Source organism: Apodemus sylvaticus, chromosome 6, assembly GCF_947179515.1.
Source record: "Apodemus sylvaticus chromosome 6, mApoSyl1.1, whole genome shotgun sequence".
Taxonomy (NCBI): domain Eukaryota; kingdom Metazoa; phylum Chordata; class Mammalia; order Rodentia; family Muridae; genus Apodemus; species Apodemus sylvaticus.
The window spans coordinates 71,031,494-71,043,836 of NC_067477.1; the positions used below are offsets into that span (position 1 = coordinate 71,031,494).

At 40.8% G+C, this 12,343-nt stretch overlaps 1 protein-coding gene across 1 annotated transcript in view; it reads left to right on the forward strand.

Annotated features, from left to right (window-relative positions):
* The window catches only part of Hectd1 (HECT domain E3 ubiquitin protein ligase 1), a 92,582-nt gene that overhangs the window by 16,056 nt on the left and 64,183 nt on the right, over nucleotides 1-12,343 (forward strand). Inside the window, exons 3-6 of the mRNA XM_052185887.1 lie at nucleotides 7,486-7,720; nucleotides 10,245-10,472; nucleotides 11,684-11,965; nucleotides 12,070-12,340. Coding sequence (XP_052041847.1) covers nucleotides 7,486-7,720; nucleotides 10,245-10,472; nucleotides 11,684-11,965; nucleotides 12,070-12,340 — 1,016 coding nt within the window. The remainder of the gene's footprint in view (nucleotides 1-7,485; nucleotides 7,721-10,244; nucleotides 10,473-11,683; nucleotides 11,966-12,069; nucleotides 12,341-12,343) is intronic.

The following is a 12,343-nucleotide window of genomic DNA, read 5'->3' on the forward strand; positions in this document are numbered from 1 at the left end:
CTGGTATTGACTCTTGCTTGTGTACTTGGACTACCTTCCCCCCTTGGAAGTGATGAGAAAACAGGTGTGGGGAGGTAACAAGAACACCTGGTAACAGGGTCTTTCTCAGGCTCTTTGGATCACAGGAACCTTGTTAGGTCCCAGGGGTTTTGAAGCATGTGCTGGAGCCAGCTCTGGGGCCAGATTAGGAAACCCCCGAGGAGTCACCCCACAATTTTGGCATATGGCTTTCTACAGTGTGTTAGCTTTCTATAGCTGTGACAAAATTCTTGAGAACAACTTAAAAGGAAAGATTCAGTTCATGGCTTTAAGTGTTTCAGTATGTATTCATTTGGCTTTGTTGCTTTCGGGTGTGTGGCAGGGATCCTGGAATAGAGCAAAGCTATCCACCATGTGACAGTCTGGAAGCTAAAAGGAAAGAAGCAGAGCCTTATATCCTGCTATTGCCTGCCGGGGATGACCCAGCTTTCTCTACTGGGCCTTACTTCCCAAAGACTACTTATCACTGAACCGGCTCTGCAGTCTGCTTTGAATGCATGAATGTCTGGGGGACATTCAGATCTAAGCTATAAGCAAGGCCAGATTGTGGGAGAGAAGAGACAGGGGAGGAAGGGATGTCTCAGTGGTTAGTAATGTGTACTGCTCTTGCAAGGAACAGAGTTTGGTTCTAGCTCAGTTCCCAGATCCCACACTGGGTGGCTATATAGATTATACTATGTGTAAATCTAACCCTATGACATATACACACACTAAATTGTTTTTAGAGAAAGAAAAGAAAGGTTGAAATCTACCTTTGTAATGTTACTATTTATATTCTGACCTCTATTCTAGTCTGTCTGCTGTTGGATACTGTTTCAGAGTCTTGGAGTTAAGTAATTTTTTGTGGATGTGAAGGCTCTAATAAGTTTACACTACTGATAGCCACCGTTTAAATGTATTTTTTTGTGACTGATAGGCACTCTTTGACTTAAGATGGGGTAATAAGATGGGTAAATCTCTTGTCAGAGTGAAAGTTACTCAGCAAGGCAAAATCTGCTTGCAAAAGGGTATGCTGAACCCATACCAGCTAGCCAGTCTGCATGGCCAAAATAGCCTTCACTTTTTATTCCTGACTTAGGTGACAATTGTCTCATTCTATTGGTGACAACTTACTTTGCAATATGATGTAATTGGTAAATTGTCCCAAAAGAGAAGGGAGAGAGAGCCCTCGTTGGGCTCACTGTCTTTGATAGAAAGGATACACTGTGTGGTGTGGGTTGTTTACCCTCATGGCATCCTGGCTGCCTGGGAGCTACTGTGGCAGGATGCCACTGCAGATCATGAGAGGATATTTGTAGCCCAGGGAAAGGTCAGCATTCAAAACTGCATTAGGCTTTCTCCTGAATATGTATTGCTTTCATACCATTGTGGTCACAAAGTTTTGTTTCTTGAGACAGCAATTTCTTGTGTAACCCTGGCTAGCTTTGATTTCACAGTGTAAGCCAAGATAGTCTCAAACTCCTGATTCTTTTACCTCCACTTCCTGAGTGCTGGGATTACAGGTGTGTGCCTCCATTTGAGGTCTAAGTTTAAGACTTGAATATTTAGTTTCTGTTCATTTCTATATTAAAAACCTTCCTGCAGATGGAGGCCCGATGTTGATGCTGCTAATCTTCCTCAGTGGCTCTTTACCTCATTCTTTAAGGCAGGGTCTCCCAGTCAAAGCCAAAGCTCACCTATAAGGCTAGTATTTAGAACTAGCTTACTTCAGGGATCTAGTCTCCTCCATCCAGGCTGGGATCACAGGCTAGCCTTCATATTCAACCAGCATGTATGTGGGTTTTGATGATCCAAACTCCAGCTGTCTGGCTTACATATCAAGACTTAAATGCTGAACCATCTCCTCTGCTCTCCACAATCCACTTTAAATAGTCTTTTGAGACAGGGTCTCTTTCTGGACACAAACTCACATAAAACCCTCCTTCCTGTTCTAGCCATTCAAATGCTGGATTATAGGCATGAGCTACTAGAGACCCAGTTTAACTCCCATTATCTTTAGCATATTTCTATGATCAGTTCCTTTGCGTGATTGCCCTCCTCCCCTCAGATACCCTGTACCAGATAGCTTCCTTCACCTCCACGGATATCCTTCTCAGCATTAGTGCTAGGCACATTTTTATATGGATGTCTAAGGGATGAAATGGTCCTGTGATAGAGTTTTAAAAGAATGGAGAGAAGCAAAAGACTGAGGCTGTATGTAGCAAGGGTAGCTCATAGGAGTCAACTGATTCCTTGGCTGTGTAATTTTAGGGAATGGGAGAAAAAGAGAATGATTCTCAGGTTTAGGATTTCTGGTTAGTTGACATTGACTGTGAGGGAAATTTGGACCTATAGAGACATAAAGCAGGCATTGTGTCTTAGATGTACTTACATAATATATCTGTGCTAATTCTAGTGGGAGACCCTGATAGGGTCTGAAGTTGAGATAGGCATTTCTTAGCATTTTCAAAGAGGCCTTGTTTAGATAGATAATTCATCCTGAGCTTTATGGTTACTGAACAAGGTCTTAATTTATTTTTTTATGAGCAAGTTCTTCACTTTGTGAGCCTTGTGGTATGTGGGTTAGGGTTAGGGTTAGATACATATCCACATTAAAATAAACAAAATCAGTCAAATAATAATAGACGAGAAGGGCTGGAGAGATGGCTCAGTGGCTAAGAGTACTGACTGCTCTTCCAGAGGATCTGAGTTCAATTCCCAGCAATCACATGGTGGCTCACAACCATCTGTAATAGGATCTGATGTCCCCTTCTGGTACCTCAAGACAGCTACAGTGTACTTAAATACATTAAATAAATAAATCTTTAAGACAGGTGGTGGTTGCACACGCCTTTAATCCCAGCACTTGGGAGGCAGAGGCAGGCAGATTTCTGAGTTCAAGGCCAGCCTGGTCTACAGAGTGAGTTCTAGGATAGCCAAGGCTACACAGAGAAACCCTGTCTCAAAAAAAAAAATACATAAATAAATAAATAAATAAATAAATAAATAAATAAATCTTTAAAAAGTAATAATAGGAGAGAAGAGGATGAACTCTTAGATTAGAATGGAGAAGCTAGAAGCAAAAATGATGTGTTAAAAAATGATGTGCAATAGACAGTGGGGAGTTTTAGGTACAACAGTGACTTACAGTGAGGTCATAAACTTACAGTGAGGTCATAAACTTACAGTGAGGTCATAAACTTACAGTGAGGTCATAAACTTGTAGTGAGGTCAGTTTTCCTGATTAAGCAAACGTTGTTTAGTGTATTTTTAGCAGTGGATTCAGACCACAGAAGGTGAACTGTGGTTGTAGTCAGGAAATGAGGGGTGATATTTGAAGGATTTGCTTTTGTAGATAGTATTCAAGTACTAGATGACTAATAATACAGCTGAAGTTTAATTATCTATCAACAACCATGGATGGGTTTTTCTAAAAATGAGGGCAAGAAATTTCCTCATCACCTTATGCAACCGAGTAAAATTAAAGAAAGAAACCTAAGAGAGAAATCCATCAGCCAAGAACTGAGGAGCCAGAGAGTTTTGTGCAGAGGCAGCATGGCGTTGGGAAGTCCCGCGGTACGCAGCAGGGAGGAATGTGCATTACTCACTGCGTTAGGGCTGTGTGATTTTAATCTAGCATAGTCCTTTCAGCTAGCCTGTATGAGATGGCTCCATGGTTAGGAGCACTGGATCTATTCCACAGGACAGTACTTCAATTCCCAACACCCACATGGCAGCTCATAACGTCTATAACTCTACTTACAAGGGCTCCTAAACTCTTCTGGCCTGCACACAGACATTCCCATAAAATCAAATAAATAACTTTAAAAATGTTAGTGGTGTGTGTGTGTGTGTGTGTGTGTGTGTGTGTGTGTGTGGTGTGGTGTGTGTGGGTGTGTGGGTGTGTTCACATGTGTAGGAAGGGCACATGGATATGGAAACTGCAGGTTTATGTAGGGAGTCTTCCCAGGCATTCTCTGTTTTTTGAGACGGAGTCTCAAGAATAGCCTGCTGATTGGCCACTGAGCTCTGGGGGTCCCCATGGCCTTGTCTCTACCTCCTCGGTGCCGCTGGATCTGCAGTCATGTCTCATGCTTGTAAGCACTTTACCCCCGAGCCATCTCCTCTGTCTCCCAAATTAGTAATTTTAAATGCATATGAATATACTCCTAATGCCTTAGTGTCGAAAGGTAACAGTAACCAGTGTGGTGGTGCACACCTTTAATCCTAGTACTTGGGAGACAAAGGAAAGTGGATCTCTTGAGTTCAAGACAAGCCTGGTGTACAGATACAGTTCCAGGACATACACAGTTACACAGAGAAACCCTGTCTCAGAGGAAGGGGAGGAGGCAGAGACACAGAGATGGAGATAGATAGATAGATAGATAGATAGATAGATAGATAGATAGATAGATAGATAGATAGAAAGAAAGAAAAACATTTCCATGTTAAAAAAAATGAACTATACAACAGGTGTTTTGTGCTTTCACTTAAAATCTCATGAGCAAAAAGCCTAGATGAAGAATGCTCTGGAGCCCTGGGATTTCAGCCCACGGTTAAATCCAGGCCAGCCTGGGCTACATAGTGAACCCTTGTCTCAGAAAACCAAAAGGGAAAACAAGGTATGCAAAGTAGATGTTCATTGTGGTCTATAATAAAATAAACTGTTTATTGTGTAGAGCACATTAGGTTGGCTTATTTGTTCCTCAGAAATAAAGTTAATTACACTCAAAATTAGGGACTCTACAGGGTTAAAATTTTGTGGGCTTTGTTCTTTTCTTTTTTCAATTATAGGTGTCAAACCCAGCCTGGGTCATGTGCATGCCGGATAGGCAGTGCTCTAGTGCTAGGCATAGTCCTAGCCTTATCTTGTTTAAACTGGTTCTTTCCCAGTGCTTGATCTTGTTCTTCACTTGTTGGAGAACACACATCATCATTTTCTAAATTAACAAAGCCCCTTGTTCCCTATTAAGTACATGTTTCAGTTACTGTTCTTTTTCTGTGAAAAGACACCATGACCAAGGTAACTTATACATGAAAGCATTTAATTGGCTTGCTTACAGTTTTAGAGGTCATCCAGGGTCATTATGGTGGGAAACATGGCAGCAGGTAGGCAAGCATGCTAGTGGAACAACAAGGCGGTAGGCAGAGAGAAGGATGGAGGGAATAAGACGGCCAGACTGACTGACTGACTGACTAACTGATTGCCATTTGAAACCTGCAATCCCACCCCCACTGACATACCTCCTCCAGTAAGGCCACACCTCCTAGTTCTTCCTAAACAGTCCAGCTGGGAACCAGGCATACAAATAGATGCGCCAAGAGTCTCTTTCTCATTCAAAGCACCACAGTAAGTTTATGCTAAGCATTTCTATTTCTTTTTTTCTCTTGAAACAAGTAGTCCGTGCATGCTTGGTACTTCTGCAGAGGTCAGAAGAGGGCATCAAATCCTTGAATTGGTATTACCAGTGGTTGTGAGCCACCATGTGGATGCTAGGAGCTGAACCTCAGTCCTCTGCCAGAACACTTGCTCTTAATAGCTGTGCCATCTCCCCAGCCCCCCAAAATAGGGAATTTTAGTGATACCTCACTGATTCTGGTTGTGATTTCTCTCTCTCTCTCTCTCTCTCTCTCTCTCTCTCTCTCTTGGTTTTTCAAGACAGGGTTTCTTTGTGTAGCTCTGGCTGTCCTGGAACTCACTTTGTAGACCAGACTGGCCTCGAACTCAGAAATCTGCCTGCTTCTGCCTCCCAAGTGCTGGGATTAAAGGCATGCACCACCACCACCTGGCGGTTGTGGTTTTTATTTTTAAAATTATTTGAGCCGGGCGGTGGTGGCACACACCTGTAATCCCAACACTCTGGGAGGCAGAGGCAGGTGGATTTCTGAGTTCGAGGCCAGCCTGGTCTACAGAGTGGGTTCCAGGACAGCCAGGGCTATACAGAGAAACCCTGTCTCGAAAAAAAGCAAAAAACCAAAAAAAAACCAAAAAAAAAATTATTTTAGATAAATGAATGTTTTTGCCTACATGCATGTCTATGTACCATATGCATGTGTAAAGCCTGCAGAGTCCACAATGGACATTTGAACTGGAGTTCTGAGGTTGTCTCTGAGGTTACTGCTAAGTAAGCTCACCCTTTCTAGTTCTTTCTGAACTCTGGCTCGCTGGTTCAACTTAGCTGTTCTGGCCCAAACTCCTTGCTAAGCTCACTGATTCAATTTGACTTTTCTTACCTTCTCACTGAATTGCTCTGCCTGGCCTCTAATTTTGGCAATCTGTTCTAATCTTGTGACTCCTTCTTATTCTCTGTCTTGGTCTGTGTTTACCTGTGTCTAACTTGTTATTTCTACAACCTGTCTCTGCAAAACTGTTCTGCAAAAACTGCCTCTGAACAAATGGCCAGACTCCACTGCACTATACTGCCCGCTGCAAAGCACTGCCCACTGCACTACACTGCCATTCTTCTCCTTGACTCAGCGTGAATGACTAGAACTCAGATCTTCATGCCTCTGAATGCTGGGATGAAAGCCGTGCAGTACCATGCCTGGTCCTAAGCTTTTCTTTACCTGACAGTTTCTCTATACCTGGCTGGCCTTGAACTCAGAGATCTCCTTGCCTGTGTCTCCTGGGATTATAGGTGTAATCAGATCACACAGACTCAGAAGGTCTTTGGATGTGACCCCTTGACAGAGCAGCTGTGTTGCTGGAGTAAATTCTAAAGGTGCTGAGTTAACTTTAACGTTTAATTTCTCCTTTATGATGACCATGTAAAATAGGTGTTACTTAGATACTGTTTCTAATGAGGAAATAGGCTTAGAAAGACTACAGAGCTGTTATTTTCTGCTTTAACCAAGTTGTTGAGGTTTCAAAGAGGCGCCTGCTTATATAAAACATGGACCATGGCTGGTGAGGTAGTTTAATGGGAAAGGTGCTTGCTGCCAGGCCTGAAGACCTGAGTTTGACCCCTGGACCCACATGGTGGAAGGAAGGAGAGAAGCAATCCCCACAAAATGTCTTCTGACTTTCAACTCCTGAGCTCTGGCATGTGTATACCTAAATGCATGCATACACACACTCACACATTTGCAAACATACACTGTGGCATGTGCGTACCTTCTTGCATGCATACACACTGTGGCACATGTTCACCTACATGAACATATACAAAGATATACACACATGCACGCATACCTGATCTTGAAATAAAGAGATACATTAAATGTTATATGCACTGGTTTTATTTTAAGTAACAGGGAATACTTAACTATTTGGAGATTAACAATTCAAATTAGTGCTTTTGCTTTAAACAGTTCCAGCATGGCATTTGCCCAATGATGAAATTTGTGTGTGAATATTGTAGAGGAAACAAAATAATGTGAAAATACTACCTAATGTTACATATAATATTGAAAATAATGCTGTTAATATTTTGTTTAGTAATCCTAATCTGATTTCTTTCATTGTAGATGTCCACCTCGTACTTTCCTACCAGCTCTCTGCAAAATTTTCCTTGATGAAAGTGCTCCAGACAATGTCTTAGAGGTGACAGCCCGTGCCATAACATACTACCTGGATGTATCTGCAGAATGCACCCGGAGGATTGTAGGTGTGGATGGAGCTATAAAAGCACTTTGTAATCGCTTGGTAGTAGTTGAACTTAACAACAGGACCAGCAGAGATTTAGCTGAACAGTGTGTAAAGGTAAGTATTATGAAAAAATTACACTTTACTGAAAAAGTAAAATTCTGTCATAATTTTTCTTTGAGAGTGGTTGAGAACAGTGGAAATGATAACCATTGTGGTATCAAAGGTTTCTTTAAGGGTTGAGAAATGAAATCTCTGGATGACAGCAGTAGGTAGAGATGTGCTTTTTGCTTTGCTTTGGGGGTTTTTTAGTTCTGGTAGTCACTAGCACTTGAGAGAAGTTATTCATGCTTTTACCCAGAGTTATTGTATATAAAAATAGTAACAAAGTTCAGCATGACAAATAATACTAGCACCAGTACAGGCAATCTTCTGAACACTTTTAAGTCATCATGGTAGTTCTGTGAGTGTTATAGCTCACAGAACTATCATAGCTATTTTACAGATGCAAAAAATCAGTACATTGAACAGGTAGTACTGACAGCAAAGATTTGAAGATTAGGAAGTCTGGTTTTAGAACTGGTCGACTTAGCTATTTTATTATCATCTCATGAATAAACTATTTTAGTTGCCACAGAGATGGCTCAGCAATTATGAGAGCAAAGGACCAGAATTTGGTTTCCAGCATCCACATTAGATGGCTTACAGCCACCTGTAATTCCAGCTCCATGATGATACAATGTCTCAAATCTCCATGGGCACCTGCATTTGTGTGAGCATGTGTACACATAGATAAACACACACATACACACACACACACACACACTGCTTGTAAGAATAACTATAACTTTTATGCAGCTTTAAAAGTATCAGTACCAAGTAAGTAGTTTATTAGGAATATTTAATGAATACTTTTAGGTTGTTTTATTTTGTATTTTTTGAGTCAGGGTCTTGCTGTGTAGCTTTGACTGGCCTTAAATTTACCAGCTGAGTTATCTCAGTTCCCTATTTGAGGTTTCTGAGACAAGGTTTTGCTATGTAGGCATGTTGGCGTTGAACGCAAAAGATTCTTTTGCCTGTTGTTTCCAGGTATTGAGAAAGTAGGTGTGCGTCCACTATAGCCAACTAAAAGTTTCTTTTTTCTCCTTTTTTGTTTATAAACCTAGCTCTTTGAGCATTTCAGGTGAGTGCTCTACCAGTTGAGTATATTTCTAGCCTGTTTTATGAAATGGAAACCTACGGTTGAAATGATAGCATAGCTGACATCTTGAGCTCACTCAGGTTTGCCAGTTGGCAGCTTTTCCTTCCTCCCCCCCCCACCTTCTCTCTGAATTCTAGAAAGTTAGTTGTGTTCATCACAACTCATATATAAATATTTTAACACATACATCCTAAGAATGATAATACTCTGTCGAACTACAATGTCAGTATTTTATGTAAATCAAGTGAGTCTGTTATATACAGTATATAGTTGGTAGACTCTGGTTTCCAAATGTTTGTTTTGTTGACTGAAAAAAATATTCAGGATTAAATCTTGATATTTTTTTTTTATTTCTTTTCCTTAGACACTATCCTTTTTAGAGAGTCCAGGAATTTATGTTTTATGATGCTCTATATTGTAAGTTTGGTTGTGATTGATTTCATTTTTATGATTGTCTGTTTTGAAACAGGGTCTCACTCTGTTAGCCCCTGCTGGTCTCACAATCACAGAGAACTCCCTGCCTCTTAATTTTCTTCTGAAAAGTTTATTTGCCAGAAGCTATGCTGCTGCCTTTGTTGTATAATTAATATTTTGTAGTATTGGAAGGTATATATTGTAAACCATTATTGGTAGTTTGCTACTTCAAAAACAACCAATAGTCCAAAAGGACCACAAAAACAAAAAAACAACAACCACAAAAAGGCCGAAGACCCTGTTTGATTATTGATTCCAGTTCAGCCCCTTCCTGGCAAAGCCAGTCCCTTGAAAGAGTAGCAAAAGGTGTACTTCTTATGCCCACTGAAGTCAGGTTTGTGTTTGCTTAACGTTCCTGAAAACAACCAGGAAACAGTTACCAGTGACATCACTTATTTAGAGATCTAAGCTTGGATCTAGGTGAGGTTTAATATATTGGCTTACATTTTTCTTTTCTCTTATCCCCATGTTGCTTTGGTTAGCATTGTACTCATTTGCAGCCAAGGATGGTTTTAAGTTCGTAATCCTCCTGTCTGAGTCTCTCAAATACTGGCATGACAGACATGCATCACCCTACCTGGTCTATATCAGTTATTTTTTTTTTTATTGATTATAGGTTGCATTTATAATGCTTTTTTTTTTTTTTTTTGATTTTTGAGACAGGGTTTTTCTGTGTGGCCCTGGCTGTCCTGGAACTCACTCTGTAGACCAGGCTGGCCTCAAACTCAGAAATCCGCCTGCTGCTGCCTCCCAAGTGCTGGGACTATAGGTGTGCACCACCACGCCCAGCTATAATGCATTCTTTATATTGGGCTAAATAAAAATTGGGTTGACATAAAACTTAATTTCACATGTTTTACTGTTTGAATGTAGTTACTGAATTTGGAGTGTTTGTTAGGTTTTCTGTGATTCTGACAGGTTCAATTTAATGTTGCTGTCCTCTATTAATTTGTGTCACTGTTGTAGGTGCTGGAACTGATATGCACGCGTGAGTCAGGAGCAGTGTTTGAGGCTGGTGGTTTGAATTGTGTTCTCACCTTCATTCGTGACAGCGGACACCTGGTTCATAAAGATACATTACACTCTGCGATGGCTGTGGTATCGAGACTCTGTGGCAAAATGGAACCTCAGGATTCTTCTTTAGAAATTTGTGTAGAGTCTCTATCTAGTTTATTAAAACATGAAGATCATCAGGTAAGTAAATTACTATTGTATACATTTACTTTTCAAAAGGGACTTTAAATGTTTCCTCTTTAGAACATTTTATTTAGATACATTAGAATTTGAGCTTTTCATTGGATTTACTTATCTAATATTTCTATACTGCAAGTCTTTGGGAGAGCAATGGAATGTGTTATAAGGCAGGCATGGTGGTGCAGGCCTTTAATCCTAAGCACTCAAAGCAGAGACAAGCCGATCTCTGAGTTCCAGGCTGGGCTAGTCTACATACTAAGCACTTGGGCCAGACAGGGTTGCAGAATGAGGCATAAAACAAAACATTTAGTTATGAAAGTAATACATTTAAAATTTAAATGTTAGGAGAATGCTATTTTTATAGCTGTACTTGTATTCAGTCACATTTTGTTAATTTTGTGCAATATTTACTGAAAACAATAGGCTAGATCTTACCAGAGTAAAATAACCCTAGTATTTATATAATATTATTTGAAAACTTTTGTGAATTACCATGTTAGAGAATAAAACTAAAATTTTTATGCCTTTTTAAATTTAGATCTCACCTTACATTCATAGATTATCTTGGCAAATTGCACATAAGTTAATTTTTCTGAGTTTTTACTATTTACATCCTGTATATGTCCTACCTCTATGTAGACACAGTAGTTTATAGTTAGTATTTTTAAACTGTTTAACAGTGAGGAAACAGGCCTTTGACAGGTATGTAACTTTCTCAGATTCTGGAGTTAGCAGACTGTGGAGCTGTTGTTCCAATCCCCATAGGCACACACTTTATTATTTTGTTCTAGCTGTCTTCCACTGGTGTTTGTATTGAGATGACTTGATGCTAGCTCTTTGGAGGGAATTTTTTTAAAGCTTTATTTATTTACTTTGTGCATATGAGTACACAGTAGCTGTACAGATGGTTGTGAGCATCATATGGTTGCTGGGAATTGAACTCAGGACCTCTGCTCACTCTGGCTCCACTCGCTTTGACCCTGCTCACTCAGACCTAAAGATTTATTTATTATTTGTAAGTACACTGTAGCCATCTTTAGATACACTAGAAGAAGGTGTCAGATCTCATTATATACGGATGGTTGTGAGCCACCATGTGGTTGCTAGGATTTGAACTCAGGACCTTCGGAAGAGCAGTCAGTGTTCTTACCCACTGAGCCATCTCACCAGCCCTAGAGGGAAGTTTTATTTACATTGTTCTACACCATTAGGTTTCAGATGGAGCGCTGCGGTGTTTTGCATCACTAGCTGACCGATTTACTCGTCGTGGAGTGGACCCAGCTCCATTGGCCAAGCATGGATTAACTGAGGAGCTGTTATCTCGAATGGCAGCTGCTGGTGGTACTGTATCAGGACCGTCTTCAGCGTGCAAGCCAGGTCGCAGTACCACAGGAGCCCCCTCTACAGCTGCAGATTCCAAACTGAGTAACCAGGTGTCTACAATTGTGAGTCTCCTCTCGACACTCTGCAGAGGCTCTCCGCTAGTAACACACGTAAGGAAGATGTTTTTGAACTTTTGTTTTTTGACCTTTTAAAAAAAAAGTATTTTTGTATAATGGCAAATATATTAGTTGTTTTTCTCCCATTCTCTTTTTAGGATCTTCTGAGGTCAGAGCTTCCAGATTCAATAGAAAGTGCATTACAGGGTGATGAAAGATGTGTGCTGGACACCATGCGTCTGGTTGACCTCCTCCTGGTGCTGTTATTTGAAGGACGAAAGGCTTTGCCTAAGTCTAGTGCTGGATCTACAGGCAGAATCCCAGGCCTGCGGAGACTGGACAGCTCTGGGGAGCGCTCCCACCGGCAGCTCATAGACTGTATTCGGAGTAAAGATACTGATGCGCTCATAGATGCGATTGATACGGGAGGTC